General features: G+C 33.3%; 1 protein-coding gene across 8 annotated transcripts; it reads right to left on the bottom strand.

Annotated features, from left to right (window-relative positions):
- Window positions 1-4,461: 4,461 nt before the first annotated feature.
- LOC140862338 (uncharacterized) lies at window positions 4,462-11,451 on the bottom strand. 8 transcript variants are annotated; one of them, XM_073265372.1, is made up of 3 exons: window positions 11,317-11,447; window positions 8,936-9,820; window positions 4,462-4,477 (listed from the first exon to the last, which is right to left on the bottom strand). In XM_073265372.1, the coding sequence occupies exon 2, from the start codon at window positions 9,745-9,747 to the stop codon at window positions 8,971-8,973; it is 777 nt and encodes a 258-aa protein (XP_073121473.1). In that variant the 5' UTR covers window positions 9,748-9,820; window positions 11,317-11,447; the 3' UTR covers window positions 4,462-4,477; window positions 8,936-8,970. The 8 variants fall into 8 exon arrangements, with proteins under 8 accessions (XP_073121473.1, XP_073121479.1, XP_073121468.1 ...); XM_073265378.1 differs by lacking the exon at window positions 4,462-4,477 and adding an exon at window positions 7,976-7,992; XM_073265367.1 differs by lacking the exon at window positions 4,462-4,477 and adding an exon at window positions 8,237-8,677.
- Window positions 11,452-17,287: the final 5,836 nt, after the last annotated feature.

Genomic DNA, 17,287 nt, shown 5'->3' with positions numbered 1-17,287 from the left:
GCCAAAGATGAATCTTCTGGGACTGCTGTAATCGGGAACGATTGCAAGTGGACTTGTATGATCAAGTTAGGTGCTAACTTGACAGTGGAGACAAGCAAGGGAGTTGGTAGTTTTCAGTATAGTGCATTCTTGTTAAGAAGAAAGCTGATATTGATCCAATCCATTGCTTAGTGATAGCAATAGGTCAGGAAAGGATCATGTTGTTGTTTCATGTGAGAGTTTTCCATTGTACAACAATAGTGAAGATTGTTGACCGGACATTTCGGTTAAGTAAGGGCATTTATGTGTACCGTTGTGATTGGATCCGACGAGTAGTTGGAAATGCTAATAAACATTAGCAAGGAAACATCAGTTGTCTGATCTGTGTGACATTAGCTAGGATCTGATCCTCAAGATCTAGCAGGATGTGTCACTAGTCTTCTAGCGTATGATGAATGATGTCTCTGAAATGACAGAGATACTAGAATTTAAACTTAGTAGACAACAAGATTGTTGTGGGAATTGAAGATTTCGCAAGATAGCGATGAAACAACCTTGTTCTTTCCAGTCGACAAGCCACATCAGTGCGGACCATTCGTCAAGAATATTGTGCTTTAGCAATGGACGATATTCGGATGTGCGTCGGGTGGCAAGTTACTTCGAGCACAAGTATTTCCCAGGATCGACTAGGGAATCGACGAATTAGATCGTTCAGAATTGAGACTGATGCATTTAGCAAGGGAGCGATTTGACTATTGAGAATCCGTTGGGATTTAGTTTCCAGGATCTTTATGATTCGACCTTGTGAGGTTGGGATGAGCGATGATGGTATCATCAGAGACTCTGAGTTGAGTTATACCAGGTGCAATGACTTTCGAGTTTCGAGACGGAATAGGAAGCGTTTCCCAGTCGAGCATATTGGTGGGAGCTTGCCTTATTCTTGATGTGTGTACAGTGGTTGCGAGTATGTATGACTATCAGGAGGATGTCCAACGATTGGGATTCATGAGGTGAATAACCTACGATCGAGATGGTGTAGATCATCAGAGGCGTGATGACTTCCATTGCAATGTATGCGTGATTTCGCAGGCCAATGGCTAGGAGATGACGTAGCGTCATAAATTGCAAGTGATGATAGTTATCATCAGGGCACAGTGTTGAGGTTATACTAAGAAACGTGGACAGCAGAATGTACTAGACATGATGGTTTAAGTTCCCAGTATTTCTTGGGAAGCCGGTTGTGCTTCAGGGAGAGTGGGGAGGATAACCAGTCTAGGGAACATTGTGAGCAGTTACGTTGAAGTATAGACTTGATTCCACTGAATTATCTTAAAGCGAGATTCATGTTAGAATGTGTCAGCACAATGTTGGGATTAGTGTTTTCCTGACTAGAGGTGTTGAGCACCGAGAACTTTTGGAACCATTAGATGGTTAATTTGATTAGTGATTCGACGATTGTCGTAAACCAGTCAGGTTATGACTTGGTCTTCGTCAGTGTAAGATTTCCTTTGAAACGATAATATCGATCAAGTGGGTGTTGGTATCTTTCGTGACCAGAGAGATCGGGGTCAGTTTGGAAGACGTATCAATATTGTGATATGCGAGTGCTAGAGGAGTTCGATTGTCGATCAGTAGCGCAGTAATTTTCAGCTGGGAAAATGTTAATGCGGTTCAGCATTAATGAAGCTTGCAGAGAATTCGACGAGAGTCTGAGTGTGTCGGAGGATATTTCGACCAGACACTCGAGCAAGGGTTTCTTGTACGTTCTCGAGGTTTTACCCTAGATTTCGAGGATGAAATCTTTTAAGGGGGGGAGAATGTAGTGACCCGTATCTAGAATTTACGATTAATGAGTAATTAATCATGTAATCATGTTTAGATTAAGTAAAACATGATTAAGGAAATTCCAAAAGGGTTAACGGAGTCTAGAAATGGATTCAGAACACTCGAAAATGGTGGGTAAGGTTCGAGGGGTTCGGACGCTCCGAACTTGGGTTCGGAGGATCCGAACATGGATGGAGCCAGGCTTCGGAGGCTCTGAAGGCTTCGGACGATCTGAAGTGGGTTCGGACGATCCGAACCATGACCCAGCCAGCTGTCCTAAATATTATGTCATCGGTGACATCATTCAGGGTGAGTTCGGACGACCCGAAGGGTGGCTTCGGACCATCCGAACAGTGTATCGGACAGGTGCATGGTTCCATGCAATTGGATTGACACGTGGCGGAGATCGGACGATCCGATGAGACGATCGGACGGCCCGAAGCAGTTCGGACGCTCCGAAGGCTAGTTCGGACAACCCGAACGTGTTCTATAAATATGAGGTCAGAGCTCCTCATTTGGTGCAAATTCCGAAATCCTCTCCTTCGCCCACGTGGCTCTATTTTAGGGCTTTGGGTACTCTTATTTTAGAGTTGGAGTAAGGAAAATATTCTAGTATAGTCAGACAGTGTCTGACATAGTAGCGGAGCAGTGCTCGTGTAGTGGAGCAGTGCTCGAGGCTGTGGAGCTGCAGCAGGGGTGTGCCCTAGTTGCGGGATAGTCGCCATCAGTTGGCTGACGACGGACGCAGGTATAGCTATGGTCTCCTTAAATTATTTAGGAGTATGCAATAGTTTAGTTAAGGCTTTTAGAGCTTAAATAATGATGCATGGATATTTGCATTGTAGAGTTGATGATAGGCTGGGAACCTAGAGTGGGACTGCTAGGACTGCCTATAGTAAGGTACGTAAGTACTGACCGAGATAGCCGGCATGATATATTTTCATGTATGTTGCATGAGTATGTGCTATATGCTTTATCATGTTTTAGCATGTTTTACCATCTTAGCACATACATGATTTTACGTGTGACTGCATCCGGAGAGATGTGAGTCATTGACAGTCTTCATAGGGAACTATGATCTCATTTTGGACTCGAGTCAGGTATGACAGTTTCCATATGGGACTTGTATCCTGTTTTGGATTCGGGTCAGGATGGGGTTGGCTCAGCCCTGACATGGAGTATACGAGTACCCCGCGGAGTCGCTCTCTAGCCGGTACTGTATATTCTCGGCGCCATGAGCAAGTGTTTTCACTTGTGTTTTAAATCATCTGTGTGCGCATATTTGTATTTATATCATTGCTTTCGTATTGAGCTTAGAGCTCACGTCCAGTTTTTTCTGTGTATCTGGACACCCTATTCGACGGGGCAGGTGTAGGTGCAGGGTGGAGCACCAGGAGCTTGGATTGGCCAGTGACCAGTGAGGACAGCGAGATTAGCTGTAGGTTTTGCCTTTAGGATTTATTTATTCGATTGGGTTGTAAAATCGAATTTATTTAACCGGTTGTATTCTGCCGGTCTGTTTTTATTTAAGTCTTCCGCAGCGATTTATTTAATGCATGTTTAATTATGCTCTTAACTCTGATTAGGTAGTGGATCCGGGTAGGGTCGCTACATTTTCATTGTGAAAGCATAATAATGGACTGGTTGAAAGTAGACGCAATATCGTTGAACTGTACAGCCGTTAGGTTAAATTAAGATATACTTCAGACGGGACTCTTCCTGATACAATTCAGTTCTCATGATTGTGTTCGTCTTTTGCCATGAGCACACATCTAGTTCCGTAAGAGGTCTAGAATTAAGCATTGCAATTCCTTCGAAGCGGCCCCACTTCTCTCTCACATAGACGATTCTATATTGAATTCCATCAGAATCATTAAAAGTAGATATGAAAATGGATCGGGTCAAAACCCGGTTCCGCATTAAACCCGGCCCAACGGGGTAGGTCTAGACCCGGCCAAATGAGTCCACATGCGGGTTCGAGATGGGTCCCAAGTTAGGCCAGACTCATCCCACCAAATATATATATATAAATATAAAATATATATGTATATATATATTAATAATATATAATTATATTTTTATATTAAATAATCAATATTTTATTAATAATTTGAGTTTATAAAATTTTTGGATTGAAATGATTTTAATATATTATGATATTTTTAATATGAAAATATATTATTATAAATTATCTTTTGTTATTAATTATTAATTAAATTAAAATTTTGAATACATTTTAACTTGTAAAAATATTTTTTGTCTTAAATATTATTAATATAAATTTGAAAAATAAATTTAATGATTTTTTGTTAAATTTTTAACTTATTTAAATTTTTTATTTAATAAAATTTAAATTATATAAAATTTTGCGAGTCGAACGTGTCTAACCCGGGTTGTGTATTGACCCACTCGGATCACATACTAACTTGCAGTCTTAAGCATGCAATTAGCTTAATATAAAAACATTAGTTAATCAAACTTAAAAGAGTTTATTGTGGAAATTTAAAAACTAGTTAAATATAAGATAAACCGGCAGTATACAACCTTCATTACAAAGCCAAGTGTTTTCACTCAAAATATATACAACTGAACATGACTGTAGCAAGTAATTTCTGATATCTCCAGAACTTGCAACTAACTCTGCTTTGATCCACCCGCTCCATCCAGCCTAAGACTTGCCCCGTAAAATGGGGTGTCCAGGATAATACCAAAGACGTGAGCGACTAATGCCTAGTTCGTAAATATGAATATACAAAACTTAAGATGATGCATGCAACATGAGATGTTGGGGTGACTGATCAACTACCAAGTCCTGCTCAGACTAGGCGTCAATGAGTATATAGCATCATTTGGAACTTCGTCCTCTGAGTATCTCACACACTTTCTAGATTACCGCAATATCAGTATACGCTCAGTGCGGTAACTCCCAGTGTCAGAAAGTATAATCAAGTGTAGGGTTGAGCGACCCTACGAGAAAGGCAATCTCGAAGGAGATACGACTCAACGTGTATGTGCACATACGAGATGTATTTACAGAATTAAAACATAGATCATGGCACATAAATGCAACTCATAAGCATGCATACTCTGCTGGCATTGACAATCTCAGTTAGTACTTAGTACTTACATACCTCTAGTAATAGATCAAGTCTAGCAAAATCTAGGTTCCAAGCCTAGAGTCAAGTATTCATCGTATCATTAAACATGTTTTACAAGCTTTAACTAAGATAACATATACTCCTACAATTTAAATAGGATTATCGGACCATACATTCATCCGTCGTTAGCCTCTTGATGTCGATTTCCTAGTTTCTACTCTCAATTGGATGCTATTATAGAAGCACCTCACTTATATCGGCGGGCCCTCAATTATAGACTGAATTAGGAAAGGAAACTATTGAATTTGTGTCTAAAATATCGTCTGAATTCCTCTATTTATAGACAGAGATCGGTAGTTCTGATCTGGAGTCGGACCTTCCAATATCTGCATGCTTGTCACGTTTCCGAACGCCAGAGTTCGGACATTCTGATCGGGACTTCGATGGTTCCAAATGCTCTTATATTCACACGCATCCAATTTCATTGTTTGGTCATCGTGCCATGTCATCGGAATCTCTGACCTGACACTTCGGTCCTAACTGCACCATGTGTCAGTTAATCTCGTGACTACTCATGGACAACTTGGTTGCAGTAGTTCGGACGTTCCGATCCTTAGTTCAGACCTTCCAAACTGCTCTCTTGTTTGACTTCGTTGCTTCCAAATTGTATGTTGTTCGGATCTTCCGAACGTAGTTCGATCCTTCCGAACTATCCGAAGTTCAATTTATAACTTTTGTTCTGATTGGTCTTGGTTAATCCCTTGTTTTTTGAGTTAGTAACCTTAATCATGTTTATCATTAAATTACTTAAAATAAGATACGGGTTATTAAATTCTCCCCAACTTAAGAAATTTTGTCCTCGAAATTTAAGTCTGGGTAATAAATCAAAAACCAAGAAAACTCATGTTTATTTCATCAAAAGATACCATATATTCCATACATATCGACAAAATATACAACAAACAACTTGGGATATTTTGTTCGCATCCGACTCTCAAGTTCCCAAGTTGCCTCTTCAACATCTCGACGTTGCACTGTACCGTAACTAATGGTATCCGTTTATTTCTGAGGACCTTATATTTTCTATCAAGAATCTAGAGCGGTTGTTCTACGTATGACAGATCGGGTTCAAGCTATTAGGGATGGCAACGGGGCAGGTTCGGGCAAACCCGAGACCCGCTCCGCCTCCCCGTGGACCCGCCCCGCCCCGTGAATTTGGTGGGTCCAATTCGGGTTAGACCTGTTGAACCCGTCAATTATATACAATTTAAATTATATTAAATAAAAATTTTAAATAAGTTAAAAAATTAACAAATCATTATTAAATTTATTTTTTAATTTTATATTAATAATATTTAAGATAAAAAAATATTTTTACAAGTTAAAATATATCATTTTAATTTACATAATAATTAATAAACTAAGGAAAAATCATAATGATGTATTTTCATATTAAAAATATCATAATATATTAAAATTATTTAAATCCAAAAATATTATAAACTCAAATTAGGGATAAAATATTGATTATGTAATATAAATAATGTAATTATATATTATTAATTTATATACATATATAATTTATATTTATATTTATATTTAATATATATTTTTTGGCGTGGCGGGTCCGGCCAAACCCGGGACCCAGCCCCGGACCCGCATATGGACCCACTTGGCCGGGTCTAAACCCGCCACGCCGAGCCGGGTTCAATGCGGGGTCGGGTTTAGATCCGATCCATTGTCATCCCTACAAGCTGTACGTTAGTCGAATAGATCACATGCATACGACCAGGGGCGGTCCTAAAAAAAGAGGCCCTGTGCAAAGTTTAAACTATGTCCCTTTCATATTAACTTGAAAATATATATATATATATACATAAATTCGAATAACATAATTAAAATAAACCAAAATACATAAATCAATAAAATACACAAATGAAATAAGGTTTACATAATTCTTCAAAATAATTTAATCAACAAAAAATATTATTTAAAATTGGCTCTTCTTATATTTTTTTAAACAAAATCATCAATTATGTCGTCATAAGATATATCTTCCAATATGTTTTTTTTTATGCAGAGGATCGCCAAATCATTCAGTTTTTCTTGACTCATTGTGGTTCTCAAATAAGATTTCAATAATTTTAACCTGGAAAAATTTTTCTCAACTGATGCTACAGTCACAGGAATAGTCAATAAAATTTGATACGCAACCACGATCATAAGAAAAATATTCATTTTCAAACCTGTAATCCTCGAATTCTCAGAATATATGTGAAATTACAACAAATATTAACATCTTACCTTAAACCAAAATAATGTAAACAAAAACATTAAATCAAAATAAGATTAAACAATATATCAAAATTCGAAAATAAAATAAAATTGAACAAGAGTCTTGTAATTCAAACCTTGGATCGTTTTATTGAATGCATTTGTGTATTTTCGTAAATTTTGTACTTCTTTATTTTCTGAATTCTTAAACTATTGATAGTCAATTCACAAAATCGCACGCAGCCACAAACTAACAAAAGGGCAAAGTATTATCGAAACTCTCAAAATTAAAAAATCAAACCCTTTTTTTATATTAATGTATTTTGTGTGAGAGCATAATATATAATATTTATATATATATACATATATATTCTAATAATTTTTTAAAAAAAAAATTTGGGGCCCTATCCTGGGCGCGTGCGCTGGCTGCCCAGGGCAAGGCCGCCCCTGCATGCGACTCGTCAGCTATATATTGCCGAAGCAATGATACGTGGAAAATATTGTGGATACCAGGTAAATATGGCGGAAGCTCTGATATCTGCATGAATGCCACGTTCCGAACTGCCCTAATCGGAAGTTTTGATCTCCACTTTGAAAGCTCCGATCTCATGCATGTGTCTGCGTGTACAAACGATGGCAACACGTAACTTAGTGTGCATGACCTAACTTTCGGAAGTTCCGATCTCATGTTCGGAAGTTCCGATCTGCTTCCGAACTCACACTAGTCCATGTTCGGACCTTCCGAATTACCCGAGTCAACTTTAACTCTAAGACCATTTTTTGACATCCTAACGTCGATATCTTGGTCTGATTGATCCTATTAAAATTTATTAATCATGTTTAATCATATAAGTTCGTAAAATGAGATACGAGTTACTATATATATATTGTATATATATATATATATATGTATATGTATATGTATATGTACAGATTTGTTCTCCTGTACACTAGTCTGCAACGAACTAGGGTACCAGCGACACTGATGTGTTCTTTTTTAAAAAAAAAAAAAAAGAAATTTGAAATTTCCAAATTTATCATCTTCCCTACTCCCATCAACTTCACTGTTTAGGTCCCATCACCTTCTCCACTCTTGTCTCTCCTCTCTCAAACAACAACCAAATATACTCCGCGGCCGACACAAGACCACTATCACCGCCATTGTTAACAGCCAAATATTCAAAAGTTTGTTGACAAATACATCTATCTACACTAGAAAGATGCGATGAAGTAAAACGTGTGGCTTTGTAAATGTCACAAGTTTGCTGGCAAGGATATACCCAAAATTTACATCTTAGTTTGCTGTTCATAGATTCTTCTCCCTTTTCAATCTCTGTTGGCAGAGCTCAAGTTTCTTTGTTGTCTAGACTCGATATGTAACATCCTCTGGTTTCTGATACAAGTGTAGGATTTGGATTCGAGGGTCGTAGTAGAATTCTGCGAGGGATTGTTGACTCATCATGCATTTAAAAATTTGTAGTAAACGCCTACACCCAGAAAACCTTTGGGATGACATTTAGAAGAAAAGATGCCTGACATAAATCTATAACTCAAACCTCCAGGATGACAATTAAAAGAAAATTAATCTTACAACAAGACTTCCAAATGTTATTTCAGGAACCTTTCATCTCTCACAATTTACAAGACGTCAAAAGGCAAAATCAAGAAAATTCATCAATACATGTTATAGTAAACACAGAGTCAAGCAATCAAAATGAAATGCAAGCACGCAGGTGATAAGAGAAAGGAGTGTGTGTTACCAAAGGTACGATGAGCTTCCTTCTTTACCCCTGCACTAGCGATTATTGCGACTGTCGCATCCCCACAGTGAAAATTGAGGAAAAGGAATGGGATCGATAATCTTCCTGTTGTTTGTTTTCTTCAAGCCCATACATTCATTTACCTCCAGTAAAGTTTCAGAATCTCGCCATAGTTTAATAATATGGAGATTCTCCTCTTGCGTTGATCTCTGCAAAATGATTCGAGAAGCATAACCTTTTCTTCTCATCTGAAGACATATTTCTAAGGGGTTATTTTCCGTAAGGGTAACCAAGTATAACCAGCCTTTGTCAGACAATATCTTGTCGGCAACAGGCAAGATTCTATCGATAACAATACGTCCATTTTCTCCTCCGGCCCAAGATGAGGTGATACCAGAACTCCCAACTTCCTCTTCTGGTGTCGGCACGTAAGGTGGGTTCACAACCAAAACATCCACCAATCTATTTAAGCGTTTCTCAAGTCCAGACGCGATATCCGTAATTACCAATTCCACGTGACAGCCGTGTGCTTCTATAGTCTCCTGAGTGACTCTGACTGCATGGGGATTAATGTCAGTGGCTATGTAGTGGGCACTTGGGACATCGCTTCCCAGGAGAAGAGCCAAGGATGTAATAACATAACCACTTCCGCAACCAATTTCCATGCATATAGAAGGTTGTTGTTCTAATAAGTTCGCTCTATCAGCCAGCAGTGCATCGACTAATGCAAATGAATCATCACATGGGTCGTAAACTTCAGAATGCGAGCTCACGAGGCGGATTTGAGCAATTTTGGGGATCATTTCGCACATAAACTGAAGAAATATAAAACTTTTAGAGCTCCAAAGAGAGTTTAAAAATTGTTACCATCAACATGTAGCTTTCCTGCATCATAAGTACCTTCAAATATATAACAGAACGAGATGGAGTTCACTTTATCCTCAATCCTTTTTCACTCGAAACATATTAGAATATTAGAATCCATATTTTGATGTCCAAAGTCCCAAGCATCACATATTTTACCAGCACGAATGCATACTTGAACTACTGAGATTTTTCAGCTTCAAAACAAAAGGTAAATGTACATTTTTTAAATCGTCAATTTACAGAGGTGTTTTATTTAACATTTACAGACATAAAACATAGAGCTAAAAACACTTGACCAAAGAAGCTGTAAACCATCAAAATCATGGGTGTCAAATGATCAGTCCCACAACAAATTGATGGATAAAAAAATAAAATGCGGAAAAAGTGAATCAACAGCATAACGGAATAACAATGAGATCACCCCATCCAGCTATTAAACTTTACCTTAAAATCAACACATTCAACATAGTTCAAAATAAAACAATTAAAGCTAAAAGTAGCAATTTTTCCTAAGAATTTTGAACAAGAAAGTTCAAGAGATAGCAAGAAATTGATAAGTACCGAGAAACAGTCCCCCGCTACATTTTACAAGATCTACTCTTCAAAAATATAGCTTTTATCATTCTTCGAACCAATCAGCCCCTCTCTCTTATATATACATACATATTTATATCTATTTTTTTCCCTCATTCAAACAATGTAAATTGTATTCTTATCCCATATTGGCTCCACAAGTTGCCTGGGGGTGGCTAATAAGTTGAGGGTCTCCCCATCTAAAAGGTTAAATCTTTTGGATTTGGCCTCTCCTCTTTAACTTCTGATCTGATATTGGAACTTTGGTTAAGTATCAACCCTGGCGATCTGGGGAAGGTAACCATCGTGTAATAATTGGTTATGTAGCTTGTATTCACGTAACGAACTAAATTAAGTTGCATGTCCAGAATACCGACAGGTGGATAAAAGCTGTTCAAAGAGGGCAGCTTAAACTTCATTCCTCAAAGGAAAGGTGGTGTTGCGATCTCGCTTCTGTTCTGTATGCTAGTCTTTCGGGTTTGGAAGATCCTCTTTGCAAGCAATACTAGATTTCTTATAAGTTTAAGGACTCTCCCGTGCTAGCGTTTTGGGTTTAGGTAGTCTCTTCCTCTTATGGCCTCACATTTTGTACAAAAGCTTTGCTTTTAATTTTTCTCATCAAAATTTAGGCTTCACTGCAACTTCATAGTCTCTTAAATTATGGGATAACCATAGGAAACAAACTCAGTTCTGAAGAAGCCACCTAGAACTTCACATTGAATTTTTCATAAAACAATAAATAAATTCTCAGTCCGCACATATCACAACCAATATATCTGCCTAAATGTTGACATAAACGAAAAGAATTTCAATCCGGAAACATTTTATGCGATGAAATTAACAAAGACAAAACCATACAAATTCATGTAATTGGGAAAAAAGGATGACATGGAAGAGAAAAAGGGAAAAGAATCAATGAAAATCTTGATGCGGTTTCTTACCGATCAGGCGCCAGATAGAAACTAAATGCGTCGCCAAAATGACGGCGACGGCGAAGAGGAGCGGCGGCGGCGGCCGGTGTTGACGATTTCTCGTCAAGCAATCGAAAGAGTCATAATTCGTTTGGATGGATAATAAAATATATAAAATAGCTTATAACAAAAACAATCACACGATTTTGGAGAGAAACCTCCAAGCCCAGGCCCACTCAAGATGTAATTTGAGTCCAAGTAGCATTACATTCCAGAAGCAAATAATAATAATAAAAAAAGAAATAAAAAAACTATATATATATATATATATATATAATCTTGTTTCCTTGCACACCAGTGTGCAGGGATTTTGTGTGCACCCTGTAATGTTCGCGTGAACATCTGAGATGTTCGGATTTTTTTTTTAGATGTTCGCGCGAACATCGTGCGGTGCACACAAAATCCCTGCACACTGGTGTGCAGTGGATCATGACTGTATATATATATATCTATACTATTTATATTATTATTATTAATTAAAACTTGGGCACCCTTTAATAACTACTTTTTGTGTGTAAAGATGACACCAATTTTTTTCTCCATTTTACCCATGTTCATTGAGAGTTCTCTATACAGCTTTCCTTTTTTTTTAAAGGCAAAGGGCAAAATAACATTTTGACAAATTCCATAATTCTAATTTCATCCTACGTCTTCTCACATGTCTCCCAAACGAACGTTCTTTCTCCCAAACCAGAAATAAAAAACAAATTTTATTAAAAAAAATACTATAAAAGCACGCAACGCGTGCTTCAGATAACTAGTATATATTTAAAAATGCGTTTTTAGGTAATGATTGGTTTGATTTAAAGGGAGGAATCATATTTAAGAAAGAATTTGAGGGATTAATTACAAATGTTGCAAAGATCTATATTTTTAAGATGGGTCGATCCAATTTTTATCTATAATGAAAATAATGCTTGCTTTTGATATAAAAATTAATATTTTTCATTACTCGGGTTAGGTAAATTATTCGTTTCACAAATTGACTCGTGAAACATTTTGTTGTGATTCAAACAGATTTCCACGAAGATTGGCAAACATATAACATCGAGAACGAAAGAAATTAAACGATATTCAGATGAACACAAAACTGTGAATCACACTCACATAAAGAAAGAACATACTATATCCGGGAGGTTGCCCACCCGAGCCCACCAAATTTTATCAGTTTGACATCATATAACTAATTTAATTTGAAATAGATAAAAAAATTGTAAATATAAAAATATTTATAATTACATTAAATATTAAATATGTTTTTTATTATTTGGTTTGTTGATTGAAAATCAGAAAGAAAAGAAGGTTCAATGGAAAAAATTAAGGAAAATAAAAATGGCAGGTTTCACTAACACATCACTTGGAGATTGAACTTTAATATTTAGTATAGAATATTTCCTTTCTTTCTTATAAAATAAAAAATTATTCTTCACAAATGAAAATGATTAAGCAAAAATAATAATAATAATAACAATAATAATAATAATAATAATAATGGAAAAGACTAAATTCACTCTGAAACAATAATAATAATAATAATAATAATAATAATAATAATAATAATAATAATAATAATAATAATAATAATAATAATAATAGAAAAGACTAAATTCACTCTGAAACAAACGACAACATGTAATTTAACCACATATATTTGGCCGCATTTTGTTACATGGACCATGCTGATTGTCCTATCAACTTAATTCATGTGAGGTCGATCGACTTGAATTATTATTATATTATGTATTAAATTCAGGGGACTTGATTTTATGTGTGGCACAGAAACTTCTCTAGCTTTTATTGTTAATTTTTTGTGGTATTTTTCATAACCGACAAATTTAAATGTTATTTTCAGCTTTTCTTTTACATCTCAATGATCACATTTTATCATTTGTGTTTGATCGAGAAATGAAATTATAAAATCTGAGATTATAATAATAAAACAGTTAATTTTTAATTTCAATTATTGTAAAATTTGATTCAAACATATGACAGCGGACGGTATTGAATTGAATTTCATCCTTGGCAGGAAACGTGACATGAATATATATATACTATAAAAGCCAAAATGATGCTAAATTTTATTAATTGTTGATGGCCCGACTAATTTATTCGTCTTCAATCATGTATTCAAAAGTTGGTACCATTTCGAAAAATTGAATGGCCTGTGATAAGATTTTGTCAATGATTTGATTGGAAGGACTTTCAATTTTCATCAAATCGATTTGATATGGACATCGTAATTCGTCTTAATCTTTAAAAAAAAAAAAGAATTTGTAATTACTGTTAATTCCTGTTTCGGATCAAGAGATAAAATACTTTTTTTTAAAAAAAAGTTAGCATTGTAGAGAATATCTAGTTAGCATTTTTTTAAAAAAAGGAATTATAAATTTTATTTATTTTATTGTTTGAACAAGTTAAAAATATTATTTTTTTTGGCCCAATATTCCTTTCTCAATCTGTATATATAAAAAATAAAAAAGAAATAGAAACATCACTTTAATTTGAAACTTAATGGACAGTGTTTTATTGTTATATATTATTGTGATCTGCCTGGCCTAACGAAGATACCAACCACGAAATGCAAAGTCGTATTTAATTTCTAGCCAACACCTATCACTCACCTAACTATGACATACATAATTATATACATATGTATACACGCTCGTATAAGGCCGTCTCCAAGTCATTACGCTATCTTGGTGTCACACTAACTTCAAGATAGTGTAATTCCTACACCAAATACAAAATTCATCTTCAACTCATTCACTCTAAGCACTACACTAAAAAGAATATTCTTGGAATATTCTCTATTATTTTATTCACATAAATTAATTTATTTCACTAAATATTTTTAAACACAATAATTAAATATCATTAATATTTAAAATAATAATTTATATATAAATATTCATTAGAAATATTAATGAATTAAAAAATTTAACTAAATATATTTTAAGAATTATTTTAAAATTTTTAATTTTATTTGTTTTAATATGTCCGTCCTACTAAACGTAGTAGGACGTCTTTATAATTTCAGTCTTTTTAAACAAATTTTTGTTTATTTAAAATGTATCATAACATTTTTTATGTAAGATTTTAATTAATATTTATATTACAATATTATTTTTTTTATAATTAAAAACATAAATTTAGTTATTTATTACATAAATAAAGTTTTAACTAATTTATTCCATAAAATTTTTATAATTTATAAATTTATTATTATTTTATTAATTAATATAATATTATAAAAGAACAATTAAGTGATGTAATTATCTATAAAAAAAATTTAAAAAAATTGTACATTTATTAAAAATATAATCTGATTATTGAAATTTTAAATCAAAATATCTTAAAATAAACATTACAACAAATATATTAAATTTAAAGATATGAAAATTTAAAAGAAAAAAAGATTAAAAAAAAATCAAACGTATACAATTACAAAGAAAAGAAAAAAAAAATTAAAAGAAAAAAAAATCCTTACTATTGCTACAGTGTTGCACCAAATTTGGTGCAACACTGTAGCATTCCTCCAACATAGCTCTAATTATAGCGCTGGGTTGGAAGAATGAACCCAACACCGAATTGGCGTTTTACACCAATTTGGTGTTGGGTTGGAGAAGCCCTAAATGAATACCACGTCAGCCAATGCTTTGTTGTTCACGATTGTTGTTTAAGATATAATATATATATATATTATCATAATTCTAAGGGTTCGTTTGAAGTTGAAGATAAGATAAATAATATAGAGATAAGTAATATATTGTAAGAGTTATTTGCACCAAACACCCTTGTGAAATATTGAAAATGCACACTTCACCCCTGTGAAATTTTAATAGGCATCTTCAACCCTAATCTTTTAAAAAATTAGCACACTCCCCCCTTCAGATGAGTGATTGTTGCGCACGCGCCCCTCATGCGACTGGACAAAGATTTTGATATTTTTTTTGCATCAAATACCCCTGTGAAATATAAAAAATGCATATTTGACCCCTGTGAAAATAATTTTTAAATCTATTCAACCCATAATACACAATTTTTATTAAAATCTAATTATAAAATATTTAGCAAACACTTTTCATTTTATTAATTTTATTTTTAATTTTAAATTTAAATTTATTATGATTATATAATTATTTTCTAAAAAATATTATTATTTTATCTTTTTATCAATATTTTATTAAACTTTCTTCTTGTTTCCAACTTTTCAATTAAAAATATATTCATAAATGAGATTTAAATACCTAAAAGTACCAAAATATTAAATCAAAATGATAATTTCATGTATATTACTTTTCAATTTAGGATTATAGATTTTTGAACCAAAATCTAAATTTTTTAAAATGCATTGCAGAATTTGCATTAAATAATAATACACAATATTTATTAAGATCTAATTATAAAATATTTTTAAAGCATTTTTAATTTTATTAATTTTAAATTTTAAATTTTTAATTAATTTATTTTTTAAAAAATTATTACTTTATCTCGTTATCATTATTTTATCAAATCACTTCTTGTTTTCAATTTTTCCATTAAACATTATTCATAAATAAGGATTTAAATATCTAAAAATACCAAAATATTGAACCAAATGATAAGTTCATAAATGTTACCTTTTCGATTTATAATTATATAAGCATGTTATTTTTTTATTATTTATTACAAATTGTGCAATGCATATTCTCGAAAAATTTAAATTTTTGTTTAATAATATATAGTCCTAAATCGAAAAAGCAATATGTTTAAACTTATCGATTTAGTTCAATATTTTGGTACTTGAAATTATTTAAATACTTGTTTATGAATGCATATGTTTAATGAAAAAGTTGAAAACAAGAAGAAAGTTTAATAAAATAATGATAACAAGATAAAATAATAATATTTTTTTATAAAATAATTATATAATCATAATAAATTTAAAATTAAAAATAAAATTAATAAAACAAAATGTGTTTGCTAAATATTTTATAATTAGATTTTAATAAAAATTGTGTATTATGGGTTGAATAGATTTAAAAATTATTTTCACATGGGTCAAATATGCATTTTTTATATTTCACAGGGGTATTTGGTGCAAAAAAAATATCAAAATCTTTATCCAGTCGCATGAAGGGCGCGTGCGCAATAATCACTCATATGAAGGGGCGAGTGTGCTAATTTTTTAAAAGGTTAGGGTTGAAGATAATGCCTATTAAAATTTCACGGGGGAGAAGTGTGCATTTTTAATATTTCACAGGGGTGTTTGGTGCAAATAACTCTATATTGTAATAAAAATAAATAAGAAATGATAGTTAATATAAGATTTGATTTGATTGATATATTATAGTTTGTTTGATTTGATTGATTATATATTATATGAAAATAGCAAATTACTATTTTATTCTTTTAATAATTAATAAAAATATGAATAATATTATTTATAAAGGGTAATATAGTAATTTAAATTCAATGATTTGATTGATGTAAGATAAATAATTTATGATTTGGATTGATATGAGATAAATAATTGAAAGATGGATAAATAATATGACAAAAAAAATGTGAGATAGATAAGATAATTTATAGGTAGATTAATTATCTATAACTTCAAACACACCCTAAGGATTTGATTGTTAAAAATTAAATTTATTTTGGTACAATAAAAATTTTAAAAAAAAAATAAAAGTATTGGTTTTAAATTAAATTATCTAAAAATCAGAGAAACAAGGTATTATACTAAATTTTTCAGTAATTCGTTTATATCATATTTGAGTTATTTGCACCAACCACCCCTGTGAAATATTGAAAATGCACACTTCTCCCCTGTAAAATTTTAATAGACATTTTCAACCCTAACCTTTTAAAAAATTAGCACACTCGCGCCCTTCAGATGAGTGATTGTTGCGCACGCGCCCTTCATGCGACTGGCCAAAGATTTTGATATTTTTTTGCACCA

This window comes from Henckelia pumila, chromosome 1 (assembly GCF_033568475.1).
Source record: "Henckelia pumila isolate YLH828 chromosome 1, ASM3356847v2, whole genome shotgun sequence".
Lineage (NCBI taxonomy): Eukaryota > Viridiplantae > Streptophyta > Magnoliopsida > Lamiales > Gesneriaceae > Henckelia > Henckelia pumila.
The sequence above is the reverse complement of the archived record's forward strand: the minus strand, read 5'-3'. Positions and strand labels throughout refer to the sequence as shown.

Bases quoted from the DNA above. Each gene is read 5' to 3' on its own strand.
- LOC140862338 (XM_073265355.1), bottom strand. From the start codon at position 9,747: ATGTGCGAAATGATCCCCAAAATTGCTCAAATCCGCCTCGTGAGCTCG.